This window comes from Ictidomys tridecemlineatus, chromosome 4 (genome assembly GCF_052094955.1).
Source record: "Ictidomys tridecemlineatus isolate mIctTri1 chromosome 4, mIctTri1.hap1, whole genome shotgun sequence".
Classification (NCBI taxonomy): domain Eukaryota; kingdom Metazoa; phylum Chordata; class Mammalia; order Rodentia; family Sciuridae; genus Ictidomys; species Ictidomys tridecemlineatus.
Window position 1 is genome coordinate 8,022,223 of NC_135480.1, and position 18,166 is coordinate 8,040,388.

Here is an 18,166-nt window from a genome sequence, read left to right on the forward strand (position 1 = left end):
TGGTCAAGCCCTCAGCCCCTGGCGATCCCCTGTGCGACTGGGATTCCCAAGGTGCCCGTCTCCCTCAGGCACGAGAGGCCTGGGCCCCCCCAAGAAGGGGACACAAGCCTCTTCCCGTCACCTGACTGCCCTGCCTCCCAGCTCTGGGGAGGGTTGGAGCCTTCTTGGGGGCAGGAGGGACTGGGGTTCAACTGAGGAGGGGAAAAGGGCACCTGGGCACGCGTGGTCCCCGGAAAGTGGCCCCGGGGGGAACCCCTGCCCGCAGATACCCCTCCCTGTGAAGGATGTAAAAAAAAAAAAAAAAAACCTTGTTCTGCCTTTTTGTCTCCCCTCCCCCTCTGCCCGCCCCATGGCCCCCCCAGACTGCCTGCGCGTCGGCTGCGCACCCAGTAAGTGGCTTCCCTCTCCTGCAGAGACCCAAGGGGCTGGGATGCTGGACACTGGGACTTAGGGAGGGAGGAAGGGCGGGGAGGCGAATTCTGCATCGCTGGCTTGTGTGGATGCTGGCATGGGTGAGGGGTGGGGAGCAGGCCTGGGGGCCGAGCGCAGGGGGTTCCAGGGGGCAGAACGGGCAGAATGAAGTGGACCAGGGACAGTTGGCAAAGGGTCCGTGGTCACGGTGCCCGGTAGGTTCTGGGAAAGGGAAGTCTACAGGAGTGTGGGGAGGAGGTGGAAACAGAGGCCCAGGTGGCACCTGCCTCTGGGACTCCCCCATCCTGCAGGCGCCTAGGAGCTGGAGGGCTGGGGAGATGCTGCTGCATCTCCAGCGATGGCCACAAGGGGGCAGGCGAGGCACACGGGAAAGAAGGCGAGGGCCAGCCAGGAGCACCCAGGGCCTTAGAGTTCAGCCCAACACGTGGCCTGTGTTCCCTGAAGGGCGTAATCCTGCCAAATGGGGGCTCTTTCCAAGGTGGCAGTGAGAGTTGCCAGCAGGGGTGGACAGGAGGCTGGTGTGACTGGGCTGTGTGCTCTGAGATCAGGTCACTGAGGGAGCATGTGAGCATGGAAGGCACAGGCAGAGAGACTGTGTGCTCCCGGTCCCTTGCTGAATGTGTGCGTCACATGCTGTGTGAGGACCAGAGATCCTTTAATGTCAGCATGCTCAGCCCCAGCAGGAGCGAGCACCAGGGGCCCAGGGATGACCTGGGAATGCTGCACCATCCAGCTACATTTGAAAGATAAGTACGTTTGATCTTAGACTTGGGGAGCAGATAATCTTGACCTTGAATAAATGGTCGTAATTCCTAAGAAACAGAGCACCCCGCTCTGGCTGTGCTGGCTCTTACCTGCTGCACATGTGGCCACATGTCCCGGTGTGTAGAGTTCACCAGGCAGAAGGGTCCCCCTGCAGATGGGGGAGCTGGGCATCAGGGTGGATGACGAGCTGTGGGAGCCATTTCCACTGGGGTGTGTGGTCAGGCTGTGTGGCTTTTTGGAAGTGTCAGGCCTTGTGCTCATACAGGGAAATTGAGCTGCTGGTGACACGCATGGCAGGTCCTCAGAGTCTGGAAACTGTTGATCGTAGGTCTGAGCCTCAGAGTGCGGGGTGTCGGGGTGACTCCAGGGGCACCATTCACCTCCTCTTCTATGCGAATGGCACCCTCTGAAATCGCCCCAAGTGGCCGAGTGCATCTGAGTGTGAAAGCTCTGTGTGCGCGTGCACCCTGGGGATGTGGTGAGGCCAGGAGTGTGTGAACTTGTGTGCACGGGTGTGTGCACGATGGCTCTGTGCCGTGGGTTGTGTGTGTGCACGCGTGCACAGGTGTGTGTGGGGCTGTCACCGGGGGTGGTCCGGGAAGCTGCCTGTGGGCCCGTTGAGTGCTGTGCTCACTCCCCCCTTGGTGCTGCAGGTAAAGGGCCCGAGACGCTCTTTGCGGGGCACAAGCTCAATGACAATGAGTGGCACACAGTAAGGGTGGTGCGGCGTGGCAAGAGCCTGCAGCTGTCTGTGGACAACGTGACCGTGGAGGGTAGGTGGATACGTCTCTGGGGACCTGTGCTGGGTTTTTGGAGACCTCTGCCTGGACTTCTGGTCCCAGGGTATCTTTCTGGTGAAGCTCCTCTGCCACTTCCCCCTGAGGGGTGGTTGATTATGGGGGTTTGGACCCCGGGGGCCATTTCCACTCCCAGCAGGCAGCATTTCCTGAAAGCCCGTGGGCCACCCACCTACGGGTCCCCCAGCTCCTCCTGGAGCTGTGTCTGCCGCTAGTGCTGGCCGAGGGCAGCTCTGGTGATGTCCCTTATGCGTGGCCTCACGTGGGGATGCTCCTGGGAACCTGAGGCCCAGTCTCAGAAGTGATCCTGTGGTGTGTGCTCCGAGGCCGTCCCCCTCACCTCGACCTCCTGTCCCGAGCAGGACAGATGGCGGGAGCCCACACGCGGCTGGAGTTCCACAACATTGAGACGGGCATCATGACGGAGCGGCGGTTCATCTCCGTGGTGCCCTCCAACTTCATCGGGCACTTGAGCGGGCTGGTGTTCAACGGCCAGCCCTACATGGACCAGTGCAAGGACGGTGACATCACCTACTGCGAGCTCAACGCCCGCTTTGGCCTGCGTGCCATCGTGGCCGATCCCGTCACCTTCAAGAGTCGCAGCAGCTACCTGGCCCTGGCCACGCTCCAGGCCTACGCCTCCATGCACCTCTTCTTCCAGTTCAAGACCACGGCCCCCGACGGGCTTCTCCTCTTCAACTCGGGCAACGGCAACGACTTCATTGTCATCGAGCTGGTCAAGGGGTGAGGGGCCAGGCATGGCTTAGGGAACCGGTCCCCTCCCCTTACGGACCAAGATACAGCTCCCTGGACCACTGCGGGTACCCAGTGTCCCCAAACCACAGGTCGAGATTCAGGTTCCCAGCTACTCAGCCAGGATGGAGAAGGAGCCCCACTTCCAGGGGCTGACTCCCCAGCTCCTTCCTCACTAGGGTCCCCATCATCCTCTCCTCCACAGCCTCTTCACACGCCATCAGCCCAGCCCCTCGGCCTTGGAGGATCCCACCCCGGAGCAGCTCGGTCCCTGCTCCCGAGGGTCCCTGCTGCCCCACTAAACCGTCCCATCTACTAGCTCCCCTGAGCCTGTGGCCTGCTGTGACAGGACTTCACATCTTGTCCTCTTGCCATGGCTTTGGTTCCCTCCTGGGGGGGGTCCCTCCTTCTTCCCATGGCCCCCAGGGAAGACCCCTGCCAGCGGTAGCTCCTCTGAACCCCGCCTTCCCAGCCTCGCCCCGCCCTGACCCAGTGTCTCCTCCCTACCGTGGGGCAGGTACGTCCACTACGTGTTTGACCTGGGGAATGGCCCGTCCTTGATGAAGGGGAACTCAGACAAACCAGTCAATGACAACCAGTGGCACAACGTGGTGGTGTCCAGGGACCCAGGCAACGTGCACACGCTCAAGATTGACTCCCGCACTGTCACGCAGCACTCCAATGGCGCCCGAAACCTCGATCTCAAAGGTGGGGCTGGGGCCTCTGGAGGAGGCCTGGCCCTAGCCCAGATGCCCGTGGCCCCAGCAAGGGCTCCCCTCCTGCAATGCTGCTTCCCTCACCCTCACTCCCTGCCTCTCGGCCTCCACTATGTCCGGCTGACCATATGTGGCCAAAGTCCCGCTCAGCTTTCCTGCGAGTCCACCCTGCAACATAGCCCTGGTCATCAGATGTGTCTCATGGGGTCCCTGGTGCCCTGACTCTAGAGCGAGGAGTATGTAGGCCAGACCTTGCAAGGACCCCCTGAACCCCCAAGGTTGAGAATCCTGCCTCAGTTGAAGGCTGGAGAGAGAATAGGGTGCTTGTTGACCTGTCAAGTGCGGCTGGGGGGGAGGATGGAGGACAGGCACGCAGCAGGACCTGGTGTCCCCAGATCCTGCATCTTGGGCATTGGCTGGGCTCACTTTGGGTCACACCAGTGTTCCACATTCTCCAGTGTCTCTTCAGTAGTCATCGAAATGGTCATTACCTGTCCCCAGGATAGGCAGTTGAGAGGATGGGAAGAGGAGGATGAATTAGGAGGCTGGACATTGGGACAGGAGGGACGAGGCCTGTGGCTGATCAATCCTGCTGGGGTCAATGTGGGCTACCTTATTGCACAGGCCCCAGAGGGACCCCTGGATGTCCATGAGACTCAAACTGTCTGAGCTTGGGGAGGCACCAGAAGCCAGTGAATTCCGTCCCCTAGCCAGATCCCAGATCTGCCGGATCTGGTGGCACAGGGCTGACAATTCTCTCTGCTCCCAGGAGAGGGCGATGTGTCACAGAGAATCTGAAGTGGCCTCCAGCCTTGGGCGGGCTTGTGATGCAGCCAGCCCTGGCCAGGATGTAGAATGACCAGTGTGTGGGCCGAAGCCCTGCTCTGTGCTGCCCAAGGCTTCCAGGGGATCAGGGCCCCTGTTGGGGATCAGATGGCCTCAAGGAGAACTTCTTTCCAGAGCTCTAGCAGTTGGGGGAGGGGGGAGGCTTAGAACTGCCTAGGAGAGGACTCCAAGTTGGGAGAGGCCCGAGTAGTTCTGGGAACAGGAGGCTTGGGAGGGGGAGCGGGGGTGGAGGGGATGGGGCTGCACATCTATGAAAGGCCCTGATTACAGGCCGGAACTGGAACCGAACGTGTGGGAGAGCACGAGCAGGTTCCTCCAGCTGTCCCCCACCCCCCACTCTCCCAGCATCTGGGCTTCTCTGGGAGGGGCACAGACAGATGGCAAAATGGAGAGGAAGGAGGAAGAGGTGGGGGGTGGGTATCTGCAGGTCGCCGGCACTCTGTTAGGGACACCATGAGCCTCCTAGAGGGCTGGGAGTGTCCAGCACACGGGATGCCAGTGTCCTGGGAGGGAAATGGCGCTGGGTGCCAGCGTGCTGACCCCACTCCCTTTGCAGGGGAGCTGTACATTGGCGGCCTGAGCAAGAATATGTTCAGCAACCTGCCTAAGCTGGTGGCTTCCCGGGACGGCTTTCAGGGCTGCCTGGCCTCTGTGGACCTCAACGGGCGCCTCCCAGACCTCATCGCTGATGCCCTGCACCGCATCGGGCAGGTGGAGAGGGGCTGTGATGGTGAGTGTAGGGGAGTGGCTAGCAGGTGCCCCATGCTCAGCAGGTGGCTTTCTTCTTAGGCTTTGTGGGAACCTGTCCCCAGAGCTCTGGGGCAGGGGACAGCTGGCCCTCCCTTTTGCCTCCCACTCTGGGCACTCAGTGTGGTTCCAGGCCGGTCTTCGAGCCTCCCATTCCCCCCCCATCCCCCTGGTCAGTCCTGGGCCCTTTCAGCCTGGCACAGCTGAGGCTCCGCACCCCCTGGGGGAGGGAGGGGCTTGGCTGAGCTGGGGTGTCCTTCCTCCTGCCCGCTCCAGGCCCCAGCACCACCTGCACCGAGGAGTCCTGTGCCAACCAGGGCGTCTGCCTGCAGCAATGGGATGGCTTCACCTGTGACTGCACCATGACCTCCTACGGAGGCCCCGTCTGCAATGACCGTGAGTGCCTGGGGGATGGGCGGTGCAGGGAGCAGGCCCTTGCCCATCTGGGAGGAAGGAGGGTCCCTCAGAGCCCAAGAGGGCTCTGTGCCGCTTGCTTCTTCTCATTTGCCTTGGAGCCCAGGGGGAGCTGCTGGCTGAATCTCTGGGGTCATCTATTGATAGGTGGCCTCTCCTGGCTCTGAGCTGGTGGGACAGCTGATTTCCCTGGACATGGGCCCTTTTTCTCCCTCAAGAATCCCAACTGCAGGTTGTCCCCTGGAGCCACAAGGACACTCCCTGGTGTCCTCACTTGGTTCTCTTGGCTCCCTGGGCACCTGCCGGTCAATGTGCATGTGGTCTGAGGTCCTTTCCCAGAGAGGACAGGGTTAGCAGCACTTTCAGTCCCAGTGGTTGGTGGCTGGTGGCTGCTTGGAGCCTGGCAGAGGAGGACAGCCTTTGACTTTTGGAGGGGTTTGGAGTCTCTCTCTAATGACTGGGCCGGGGACACAGGGCTGAGCAGAGAGCAGTCTCAGCAGACATCGCTTGAGAGGGCTTTGGTGGGGAGCTACGCGGAGAGACCAAGCAGACACACTGACGCATGGGCGTACGCTCACACATGCAAACACACGCAAGAAAACTGTGTTTCTCTACGTTAGGCACAGGGAGTGGGGCCTGGGGAGGGACAGTAGATCCGTGGAGGTAGTCGCAGTGCCCTTGCCTCGGTCCCCACACTGCCGGCTTTTCATGAATCCCACACGGGAAACCTACTTGTTCCAGGGACAGGGGCTCTTGACAGGAGGCCGGTTCGCCTTCCCCTTTGAAAACATGTCTCCCTCAGCGCCTTCCTGGAGTTCTCAGGCATGGCCAGCCCTGGGACCTTTGTCCCCACTCTGTCCCTCGGATTTCTCTCTTCTGACCTGCTGTTCTCTGTGTCTGCCAAAGCCTTCCAGACAGCCCGCTCAGGGGCAGTTGGGGCCTGGCTGCCATGCTGTGGTCAGGCCTCTCCCCTCCGGGTAGCTCAGCTTGGCACACACCTGCAGACATAGTAACGGATAGATTGGTGTCACCGACAAAGCTCTTCAGTTTGATCTTCAGAGAAGGCCATGGGCTGGAGACCATCCTTGCCTTTTGGCTGGGGAGGAAACCTAGCCTCATGTCAAAGGGCACTGGAGGCCAGCTCTGGTAGACCGTGTGTCCTGCCTCTGTCGCCCCTGCTGCTCAAGTTCTGAGGATGGTGGTTGTGCCGTTTCTTGCTAGGGATGGAGGAAATCTGATCAAAAAGCGCTGCCACTCATCAGCACTCCTCGCTCCCACACAGTGGAAGCTTCTGGAAAGGGGGTATAACCATGGATGGCGGAGGTCTAGGGAGCTGTGCCACATTTGGGCAGAGATGGGAAGAGCAACTTCTCTGGTTTCCTGTCTGGTGGAAGGGAGGGAGAGTTGGGGCTGAGGAGCAGGGCCCATCTTGGGAAATGTCACCGTCCCTAAGCACTGGTCTGGCGGCATAGCCCGAGCAAAGCTGTGGAGCTAAAGACAAGGTGGGTACAACCTGGGAGCCTGCATGCTGCTCCTCCCAGTGAGCTACAGCTGGCCCTGGGGTACCTCTGAGATCCGTCCCCACCCTAAGGACAGGACAAGAATCTGGGGAGTGTGGTCTTTGCAAGGCTTTCAAGCCCTACCCCTTCCTTTTCTCCTGGGGCTGCTCTTCTGTGTGGCTTTTTGGGCCTTCTGTGTGGTTGGTGTTCTTGGGGACCTGTGGGCACAAGGTCAGGCAGGGACCCAATGGAGAGGTCCCTGGGAATAAGAGCCCTGGGAAGCCCTGGGGGCCCAACGGGGCCAGGGCCTGAAGAGAGGGAGCAGGGAAGACGTGACCAAGGTGGAGAGGCAGAGCCAGGCCTCTGAGCATCCTGGCCCGGTGTGCAGCTGCCTGGTGAGGGAGACACTAGGAGTCACGACCTTCAGGACGGCCTTTCTTCATTTATTGCCTCAGTCTCTCCATCTGTGACATGGGGACTACTCCCAGAGGGGAAGGGACCTCTGTTCCTCTAAGGCTCAGGAGATTCTGCTCTGGGAAGACTGAAAAGAGAAGATCAGAGAGAAAGAACACATCTCTGTGATGAAAGACAGGAAAGTGGAGAGGCTGAAAACAGGATATGGGAAGAGGGGGGCGGTACTTCCTTCCCAAAGCCCCTGGGCTGGTGCTGTGTCTTAGAGACTGTCTCCTGCCTCTCCCAGGGGGTCGGCTCCTCACATCTCTGCCTCCCGGTCTCTGCTCAGTCTCTACAGCTTCTATTGATCTCTCGCACACCTCTGTCTCTCTCTGCCTTTTTACCCTCCATGTCTCCCCCTCTCCAGCATCTCCCCCTCCAACTCTCTCCAGTTCCCACTCACCGATATTGATTGGCCTCTAGGCGGTTTCCCTTCCTCTCCTCTCGCCACCAGCTCCTCCCTCCCTCCCTTTGGGGCCATAAATTTTCTGCCTGCTCAGAGCTGTGTCAGTCTATATTCCAGAGCACAAGAAGGGGCCAGAGGACAGGAAGGCACATCCTCTGGGAGCCCCAGCCTACCGTGTCTCCTTCCTCATGGGGCCACATACCATCTGGAAGCCTCATCTGGGGGGCCTCTGCAGACCTCTTTCTTTACTTTTGAAGGGCTGGGGGCTGTACTGGGCTCTGGCATCTAGCAAGAGTTCAGGGTGGCAGCGGCAATGGGTATAGCTGTCCCAGGTCCTGACTGTACCCAGGAACGAGGGCAGTGTACAAATTTCACGTTGATAATTCTGCTCCCAAACAAAATTCAGACTCAGTAAGCGGGAGCCAGCTTTCCTGGCCCTCCCTCTCCCACCTCATCTGTTCCTCCCTCCTGCCCACTTCTCACTCTGCTACACCATGTCTTCAGCCCCTGCTCAGGGTCACCTCTGCACCACCTCTCCTCTTTCCCTCCTCCTGCTTCCCCATGGCACCCTCTCCCTGTCCAAGCAGGTTGAGGTAAATATGGAGGTGACATCCAGATGGAGGGAAGTGAGTCTCCCTGAACTTACCTCAAGAGCTATGATGAATGCTTCCCAAAGACCCCCCCCCCAAAGTTTTTTTGGGAGGCAGACCCCAGTATGAAGTATGAGAGGTACCCTGTAGGAGAAATGGCTTCCTCAGTCACTTTTGGGACAAAAATGGCCCAGGAAGGGTTTTGTCATAAATGGGACAATTGGTGGTGGACAGGTGTCCTGGAGACCCCAGTGAAGGGAGAGATTGAGGGTGGGGGAGGGGCATCAGGCCAGGAGAGGAAAGGTTGGAGGAGTGGGGAGAGCCTCTGTAGGGGTTGGGGAGCACCCTTTTGGGATGAGTGGGGAGCAGACTGGATGTGTGGTGGTGTCTTACTCTTGAGCGCCCTTGGGGCTCTGGGTACATTGTAAGGGTATGAATGACCTGGTTTGGAGGGTGAGCTCCAGGGGGTAGGGATGTATGTGTGTGTGCTGGCCATTCATTGCCTGCTGTCAAACATGTATGTGTGTGTGCACGGATGCCTCTGTGAGCATGATTTGGTGTGCCAGTGTCCACGAGCCCATGCCTGCATATGTGTGTCTGAACCGTGTGCCTGCCCGCACACTGGTGCCTGTATGGACACGTGGGTGTTTCCATATCCAAGCCCGTCTACATCCCAGCGTGCACGTGTGTTCGGAGGGCTGCGTGAAGAGGTGGCTCTGGCCACATCTCCGTGCTGGACCAGAGAGCACTACTGGGGCTCGTCCAGGTGGGGGGGGAGGGGAGGAGGAGGAAGAGAGCGGCCTCGCTCGCTAGCCTCAGTCCTGTTCAATTATTCAGCAGGGCCCCTTCTCCGGGAGGGGGGCGGTGCGGGTGGAGAGCGCGCGCCCCGGGCGCGGGGGAGGGGCGGGTCGCGCGCAGAGGAGAGGCGAGCGCCGAGCGGGCTAGCCAGGTGCCACGCCGCGGAGCTGCCCAGCGCCGCCCGCAGATCGGGAGCCGCTCGGGTCCCTCCGCCCTGCCCCCTCCTCCTCCCGCGCTCCCCCTCCCCTCCCCGCCCCTCCTCCCTCCTTCCCTCTCGCCCTCCCTCCCTCTCCCTTCCAGCCCTCGCAGCCTCTGCAGCAACACTCGCTGCTCTCCGCCGGAATCTCGCAGGCTCGCGCCTTTCCTCTGCTCAGCCCCGCTCCCTCCTCTCCCTCTCCCCTCCTCTCCTCTCCCTTCACCCCCCTCACCCGGATTTGCTTCCCTTCCCCGTTCTCCCGCCCCCCTCCCCGGCCGCTCCCTCCTCTCCCCCGCCTCCGCCGGGCGGCAGCGGCAGCGGCGGCGCGGCCGGGAGTCTCCGTCGGCCTCGCGCTTTCCGGGGAGCCGGCCCCGTCCCTCTTCTCTCCTCCAGCCCGCACCCTCCCCCGCCCCGCTCGGTTTTTCCGCAGGATTTCCCCTCCCTGCGTGGCCCCCGCTCTCCCGTCCCTCTCCGCCCGGCACCATGCCCCCTCCCGCGGGTCTCTGACGGCCCCCTGCGCCGCGCCGACCCCGCCGGCATGCGGGGAGACCCCTAGCTCCTCGCGATGGACCCAGGCGTCCTGGACCTTGGCACCGCCGCTCCGCGGACCCCGGATTCCCCGGCGGGATCCAGTTGATTTCATTGGCTCCGGACTGAGGCTCGGGCTCGGGTTTTCCTTCTCTTCGCCCCCACCCCCCCTCCCGGAGCTCGGAGCCGGAGGGGGGCTTCGCGGGGCCGCGCAGCCCCGCGTCCCCGCCCCCGGCCATGGGGCTGTGAGGCGGCCGCCCCCGGGCCGAGATGCCCCCCGGGGGGAGCGGGCCGGGGGGGTGCCCGCGCCGCCCCCCCGCCCTGGCCGGGCCCCTGCCGCCGCCGCCGCCGCCGCCACCTCTGCCGCCGCTGCTGCTGCTTCTGCTGCTGCTGCTGGGGGCGGCCGAGGGGGCCCGGGTCTCGTCCAGCCTCAGCACCACCCACCACGTCCACCACTTCCACAGCAAGCACGGCACCGTGCCCATCGCCATCAACCGCATGCCCTTCCTCACCCGCGGCGGGCACGGTAAGTGACGCCGCGATCCGGCCTCCGGGTGCACCGCCCAGACCCCAGCGGGCCTCGCCCCGGCCGGCCGCGCGCCCGCCAGCCCCTCTGCGCCCATCTCTGGCTCCCGGGTCTCGGCCCCACCCTCCCCTCCAGCCCTCCACTGCCCCTCGGTTCCCTTCAGTACTTGGTTCCGCACCTCACCTGCACCGCCTGTCCCCACGTTGGCCGTCTCCACCGTGTCCCCCACCGCCTCCCCGCCCGTTCCTCCATCCTTTCCATCTCCCTCTTCATCACCTCCATCCTGCCCTATTCACCTCTCCATCTGTCTTACCTCCACCTCTGCCTCACTTTCACCTTCCCATTGCTGGTCTGTCGCTTCCCCCTCCCACCTGCCTCTGTCCCATCTGTCGTCTTTGGCCTCTGACATGTCCCATTGCTTCTGCCCTTGTCTTTCATATCTGTCTCTGTCCCCCTCTGTCCCTTCGGCAACCTTCCCTTCTTTTCCCATTACCCGCCTTCCATTGCCTCTGGGGCAGGCAACCCCAACACTGTCCCATGTCCGCCCATCCCTGTCCCCTTCATCTCAGGTGTCTACTCCCGGCTTCCTCATCTCAGTGCCTGCTTCCACCTCTGACCCCCAGCGTCTCTCCCTCTGCAGCCCTAGCACTTCTGTGTTCCCAGACCCCCCTCCCCTCTCCCTGTCACCCCTCTGTCACTGTCCACTTACCACAGCTTCTCCCAGCCCCTTGCAACCTTCCATCTCCAAGCCCTTCCCTTCCTTCTCAGGTCCCATCCCCTCTGCTCCTGCCCTACCCACTTCTCCTTTCCACCCTTCCTCCCCGTCCATCTCGGGCCCTTCACATCTTAGGCCCCAAAGATTCTCTGTATGCCACCTCTCCCCATCTCGGTCCCTGTCACCTGCTATCTCCTTTATCACTTCCCTTCTCTGTACTCTACCTCACCTCCCACTTCTGAACTTTGTCCCTCCATGGGGTACCCTCATCACCTCCATCTCTACCTCTCACCTCCGGGTCACATCCCTCATCACCTTTCACCTTTTCTTCCACCTTCATTCCTCCATCATTTCCCCTTTCTGTGCCTCTGTCCCATTCCATCCCTGTATGCTCATCACCTCTTCCTGAATGCCTATCACTTCCCCTTACTCTCACCTTCTGCTTCTGTGTCCCCATCACCTCCCAATTGGGTACTTTGACACCTCCATTCTCCAACCACCTTTGGCCACCATGGCCTTCAGCAGTCTTCACTGTGGCAGGGTGGCCTCCCATTTCTGTGCTTCCCTTCCTTGCCGGCCTGGACCCTCATCAGTTCTCTCACTTTTGTTCCTTCCTGGGCTTCTACCCCCCCATCACTTCCCATCTGTGCCCCCTGCCTCCCTGTTCCCTGCTCACCTCTGCCTCCTCTTGTCGTCCTCCAGTTGCCGTCCTTCCTGCCCTGCTGTCTCCAGGCTTTCTGCCCCTTTCTGGTCCTTCCCTTCTCCTTCTTCATCTGTAGCTCTGTCTACTGTTGTTCCATCCAGTTCCCCAAGAGCAGCTCCTGAGGACCCCTCTCCTTCTCTCTTCTCCAAGGTGCTGTCCCTTATCTAATCTCTGTGCTCGGCGGGGGGGGGGGGGGGCTCCTCCTTGCAGTGCTCCCCAGTTTCTTCTTCCATGTCCCCACCATGCACCTTGCTCCTGATGTTAAGTCCCTCTCCCTCCCTGGCCTTCCCCACACCCTGCCCTTCTTCATTGTCTTCTGCTCCTCTGAGGCCAGGTGCTGGTGTTGCTTTGGTCTTTCGGGCCTGGAGGTGAGGCATAAAGGGGAAGATAGGAAGGGAGCCAGGTCCACTGGGGAAGGACTTTGCTGAATGAAGAGGAGAGGGGGTGAAAGAGGAAGGCAGAGGAGAGAAAGGTGTTGGCCCTGGGTGATGGGCTGACCGGAGGGCCCAGGAGCTGGAGTGCCCAAGGCTCAGTCAAGGAGCAAGAGTGGGGCAGAGGGAGAGAGCGTAAGAGCTTGGGCCATGGCTTCCCTCGGTTGTGCATGATGTTTTATCCTCTCACAATCTAGAAGGCTTTTTTTTTTTTTTTTTTTTGTCCTGGCTTCTGATGTTGCATGGACACAGGCACAGCTCTGTGTGTGTGACCCTATGGAATGTTGGCACTGAGATTGTGTCAGAGATGGCTAGAGGAAGGAAAGGGCCAGTGACTGCCCAGGGCCATGCGGAAGTAAAGGAAGAGCAGGAGGGCACAGTGGGATAGTCATGGAAAGTGCTGGAGGGAGAACTGGGCAGCTGTGTCGGTGGGGTGGCCAAGAAGGAGGGTCACAAGAAAGGTCCAAGGGAAGGAAGGAGGCCACCTGTTGTGGCTAAATCCCACTTCTGCTCAGCCTTCCTCCTGCCCAGAGGCTCCTGGAGACCCCCTGTGTGGGGGTGCCCCTTCTTTCCTCATCTGCGCCTCCATTTCCCTGCAGAGAGTGCTACTGGGCTTCGACCCACCTTCTTCATCTCCTCTTCCCTCTTTCTCCCATTTCTCCTCCAAGCCTCAGCCCCTGCTGTTTCATAATACCCCCTACCCACCTGCCAGATGCCATGGACACTTCTGTACCCAATGTTACTATGGGATGAGGGAAGACCAGTGTACCCGGGTCCTAAAAATGAGAAGAGGAGGTGACAATCTTCTGGTCCTTGACCACCCTATATTTATTTATTTATTACCAGGGATTGAATCCAGAGGCACTCAACCACTGAGCCACATCCCTAGCCCTTTTAAAATATTTTTTTGAGAGACAGGGTCTCACTGAGTTGCTTAGGACCTCGCTAAGTTGCTGAGGCTGGCTTTGAACTCACAGTCCTCCTGCCTCAACCTCCCAAGCTGCTGGAGTACACCACTGTACCTGGCATATGCCCTCCGAATTCTTGTTTCAAAATCCTGGAGGAGCTTCCATCCTCAAGCTTCATTTCTAGTGCCCTCATGTGCCAGGAAAGGAGGGCTCGATCCCAGCTCAGTTTTGAGTCTGTAGTTTCCAGAACTTCTGGATTTACTGCTCCAGTTTACAAAGGGGTTCAGCATATATTTTGATTCTGGATATGAGTATTAGCTTGGATTTCATTCTGCATGGTTTATGGCCAAGAATGAGGTTAAGGATTGAAGGGATATGTTCTGGGATTCTAAACCAAGAGAAAGCTGAGCTCAGGGATTTGGACTTGTGGAGATCTTCTCTTTGGGTTGTGGAGGTTTTTACAGAAAGATCTGGTACTGGGTGTGAGCACCTACATTAGTCTGGGTCTTCTCGGGATTGTGCAGGACACTTTATCTTCTCACAAGTCTAGATCTTCCAAAAGGCTTCTATCACGGCATCCACTGCTGTGGGGACACAGGCACACAGGGGGTCTGCACATGTAGTTTTAGCCCTGGGGACAGGAATGTATGGGATGGTTTTACATGGAATGATTATGTTGTGGGTTCACTAACCATTATTCATGGTCAGTTGGACTTTTTTTCTAGAATGCAGGTGTGTGTGGACTGTATGGAAGACTCTGATGGCTTAGTGTTTTACTGGATTCTGATCAGCCTTAGTGTTTTACTGGAGCAATCAGTTTCTGCAGACTATGTTGGGTGGGGGCAGAAAGTGCCAACCTCGCCTTTGAGACCTTGTGTCTGGCCAGACTCTCTTGTCTTGGGCTTCAGGGGAGTAGTATTCCCGGAAATGTCTGAAGGCTCAAACTGACCGTTCCACACACTAGTGATTTCCTAGGCAGGTGAGAACAATTGGGCTGCACCACCCGTGGGCGGCCTATGGGGGCCTTAGCCTAGGCCCTTCTCACTCCGGAACCCTTTCAGGAGGCTGCCAGAGTTCTAGGTGTGGGAGAATGTCCTGGACTCCATGTCTGCTGGAGGGCCAGCCGTGCCTGCTGGGGCGGGAGTGGGGGGGGGCTGGGGCAGGGCAGGGGGACAGCTCGATGGCTTTAGCGGAGGGAGGTGCTTTCCGAGCGCGGCTGTCCGGGGCGGGACCGGTGGAGGCCCCGCCTCCTCTGCTGGGCCTCCTCCCTGCCGAGCCTTCTGCGCCCGCGGGCGGGAGCCGCGGTGCTGGGGAAAGAAATGTCTCCCCAGGGTAATTACTGCCGCCCCAGCCCAATAAACCATTCATCCTTCACCTCTTCTGCCCAAGAAGTGTCCCTCCGCCCTGGTCCCCCCAGTGTAATAAACGCCCGGAGGCTTTAACAGGCCCGCCCAGCGTAATAAACTGGCTGCGGCGCGAGAACAGCTGGGCGATCAATCCCGGGGGAGGCCGGGCCGGGAGACGCGGGCATCGGGCGCCGCGGGCCTCTCCCGCGCCCGGCCGGCCCCTGCCCTTGCGCCGCCCGCCATGGCCTTCTTTGTGCGCCTACCGCCATCTTTCCGGCTGCCGGTCTCGGTTGGAGTCTGCCTCTCCACGCTGGGGCTTTGTGTGCTGCCGGTGCGTCGCGGCCTGTGTGTGGGTGTGGGGTCTGGGCGTGAGTCACAGGGGAGGTGCCTGCTGTGGGGCCTGGGGCTTGGGCGGTGGCACGTGCCTCTGATCCCTCCAGCCTCAAAGCCCAAAGGTGCCGGCTCCTCGGAGGCCGGGGCCCCGGCCATGGCGCTGTCCATGGTGCTGCCCATGGTGCTGTGCTGTTTGCTATCCAGCGGGAAAGCCTGGAGGAGGGGTCTGCCGCTCTCCCCTAGGTCGGGAGTGGGTGGGCTTGGGGACAGGAAGATGGAGTTTCCTTTTCTGGTGTGAAGGGACCAAGCACCCCAATAAAACTGCCCTCTCCGGAATGCCCTGCAGCCCAGGGGTGAACAGGCTTCAGCCTCTGGTCAGGGCGGGCGCATGTGCTGAGGAAGGTCAGCATCTCAGCTCCCCTGGCCCTCCTCACCCACCAAATTCGACGTGCAGCTTGTGAGTGGAGGGGGGAGGGAGGACCCTGGGTATTACGGTTGCCATGGAAACAGCCGATTTTCCGGAGTGCTGCAGTGTTGGGAGTGGAGAGACTGTACCGGCTGAGGCCTAGCCCTTTCCAGGCAGGTGACCTGCACAGGGGTGGAGATGGGGCTCACTGTGTTCTCCGCCCCCAGCCAGCTTTCCACCCTAGACGTGGGGCCCCTCCTGAGGGTTCAACCTTTACCACTGTGCCTCCAGGGTCCCCAGGTAGAAAGAACACCTGTGTCTGGAGGGGCCCAGGTGAGCGCCCTCTGTCTGCCTGGGTGTTTTCTGGGCCATAGACTCGGTGAGCTGTCAGTTATCAGACATCCGGGTGATTCTTTCATGCCTGCCCAGCCCTGGGGTCCTGTCTCACTCTGGCCCTGTCTGGGGAGGTGGAGAGCTATGGTAGGTGCTCTGGGAAGCAGTAGGGGGTCTCACAGTTTCTGCTGCCCCAGCCCCGATTCCCTCTTTGGGACCCAGGCAGCAGCCCCCCGTTATTGCCTCAGCGACCCCCTGGGTTTGTGGATAGTGCATCCTTCCAAGGCACACCAGAGCCCCCTCTCCCATGGGATCTAGGAGCTCCAGGGGATAGAGCCCCCTTTCACCTGATTGCCTGAAGTACAAGGGGCTTCCTTAGTGCCTGACGTGAGAGGCCTTGGGGTGTTTGAGGGGACCTGGCCCTATATTACCAGCTTGGCTGCCATATTGGCTGAGCAGGCTTCTGCTTGCTTCTTGGAAGTGTCTTAGACCCTTCAGAATGTCTTGCCTCCCAGGAACCTGGAGCTTCCCACCCCAGAGCAGAACTCTCCACCGGTAAGGCACGGGCAAGGCCACACACCTCTCCGGGTCTGCTCCAGGCTCTTGCCCTCAGACCCCAGCTGCCGCTCTCTTCCTCTCTGGCTAAGTTTTTCCTTGAACCCCTTTCCCCCCAAGAAGTGCTTTGAGAGGAATCATTGGTGGCTAATTATTTAATTAAGCATTTTATGAATCTCATCTTCTCCATTTATGTCCTGAAGAATGTAAGATTGTTCTCTTCCCTTCCCTTCTCTGCAGGCCCCAGAGTACTAGTCCTCCAGGCCTCCCAGACAAGACTCCTTTCCCGGAAACTGGGTGACCAGCCCCCCACCCCCACCCCCAGGGAGCTCAGTCAGCCCGCAGGAGGGAACATGGCGACTAATGGGGTTTATTTTGGGGCTGAGATCGTTAGGGACCTCACACCCGCCCCCGGCAGCCGGATGGTGAAGAGGAGAGGGAGAAGGGGAGAGAGGGTGGGGTGGGGGAGGGCGGGGAGAGGGAGCCTACATCTTGGGCTCCCACTCTCCTGCTTCTCTCACCTACATCCCTCTCTGTCCTTCTCTGTCCATCTGTCTCTGCCTCCTTCCTCCTTTGGCTGTCAGGTCCCCCTCCCCACTGTCTCTTTCTTTCTGGGCAGGGCTCCAGGACTCTGCTCTGGGACCCAGGCACCCCTGGGTGGAGGCAGGGAGTCCTGGACAAACCAGGAAGATTCCCAGGGGGTTGGAGGGGACTGGTGGGGGGAGATGTTGGCAGTAAGCCAGAGATGGGCCATGAGTCAGAGCTGCCCACAGCCCTGCTCATCTTCCCGCCATCGCCTGGGGCTCCTTTTTGCCTTGGTGCTGCTCAGCTCTGGCCCCAAAGAAACACATACTTGAATCTGTCACCTCTGCCAGCTTTGGGAGAAGTATGCTGGTCAGAATCAAGCCCCTGGGTTTCCGGCCAGGGTACTCTTGTCATCTTGGTCCCCTTGCAGCCTCTCTCTGGGTACTCTCTGTCTGTGTCACTCACTCTATTACCTCTCTGTTTTGCTGTAATTAAAGCTAGAATTCTTGATGAGGCAGCTACATCTGTCTGTGCAGGCACAGGTTCTCACCCTGGCACCCACCTGCCAACTGTTCCCTAGGACTGTGGGGCTGGTGGCTGCTGTGGGCATCACCATGGAAGCCCCACACCTTGGACCTGGTGTCTCCATGCCCTGCCACAACTCCAGGGAGGGACCTGCTGAGCTCACCCTCCTGATGCCATTTCTCCCTCTCTCCCTTTCCCTTTCTCTGCAGCCGGGACCACATACATCTTTGGGAAGGGGGGAGCGCTCATCACCTATACCTGGCCTCCCAATGACCGGCCTAGCACAAGGATGGACCGCCTGGCCGTGGGCTTCAGCACCCATCAGCGGAGCGCTGTGCTGGTGCGGGTGGACAGCGCCTCGGGCCTCGGGGACTACCTGCAGCTGCACATTGTAAGTGCTCCGGCCGTCTCACCCTGCCCTGCTCCACGCGCACTATGTCCTTCATGGCTGTGGGTCAGCACCTCCAGTATTCCCTTCACAGGGAGCCTCCAGAGCCTCATTCCCTCATCCTTGGGGCTTCCCACAGAAGTTCTGTTTCTGGGACCTGGCCCACCTCTCAGTCATTCACCAGGACTCCTAGAGCCACCCAGCTGGTTTGTAGGTGCCCAGCTCCCCACCCCCGAGTCTGTGTGTACTTTCTCCTTTCAGGATATATATATATATATATAGTCAAGGGCCTTCCAGGCCATTCTCCTCAGCCTTGCAGAATGTCCCTACATCTGTGACTGCCCCTGCTCATTCCTAGTCCACCTAGAGCAGCCCACCATGCTCTGCCCCTCCTTCAGATGTCCCTGCCCTGCTACTTCCCTCCTTCGCTGTTTACCTTGCCTTCAAACCTTGCTCCTGCCTCTGGCCAGCCCTTGACCTCTGTTTCTGTGACCTTTGCCCTCCCAGCAGCCCCTTCCTGACGGTCTAAGCT

At 60.0% G+C, this 18,166-nt stretch overlaps 1 protein-coding gene and 1 long non-coding RNA gene across 45 annotated transcripts in view; one reads left to right on the forward strand and one right to left on the reverse strand.

The window, feature by feature from the left end:
- Window positions 1-18,166, forward strand: part of Nrxn2 (neurexin 2) — a 105,244-nt gene that overhangs the window by 60,086 nt on the left and 26,992 nt on the right. For 16 of the 41 annotated variants that reach the window (XM_078045689.1, XM_078045710.1, XM_078045702.1 and 13 more), the window contains 7 exons: window positions 363-389; window positions 1,842-1,970; window positions 2,357-2,738; window positions 3,265-3,455; window positions 4,866-5,039; window positions 5,333-5,452; window positions 17,456-17,637. In XM_078045689.1, the coding sequence (XP_077901815.1) occupies window positions 363-389; window positions 1,842-1,970; window positions 2,357-2,738; window positions 3,265-3,455; window positions 4,866-5,039; window positions 5,333-5,452; window positions 17,456-17,637 (1,205 nt within the window). Of the gene's footprint in view, window positions 1-362; window positions 390-1,841; window positions 1,971-2,356; window positions 2,739-3,264; window positions 3,456-4,865; window positions 5,040-5,332; window positions 5,453-9,552; window positions 10,467-17,455; window positions 17,638-18,166 lie in introns of those variants that run through there. The other 25 variants (XM_078045691.1, XM_078045711.1, XM_078045716.1 and 22 more) reach the window with 4 other exon arrangements.
- On the reverse strand, window positions 6,040-12,518 carry LOC120889533 (uncharacterized). Of its 4 annotated transcripts, none has more exons than XR_013437431.1 (3): window positions 11,858-12,518; window positions 6,560-7,510; window positions 6,040-6,468 (listed from the first exon to the last, which is right to left on the reverse strand). It is a non-coding gene; the product is annotated as an uncharacterized LOC120889533 (long non-coding RNA). The 4 variants fall into 4 exon arrangements; XR_013437430.1 differs by lacking the exon at window positions 11,858-12,518 and adding an exon at window positions 10,650-11,130; XR_013437432.1 differs by lacking the exon at window positions 11,858-12,518 and having other exon boundaries at window positions 6,560-6,687; window positions 7,114-9,401.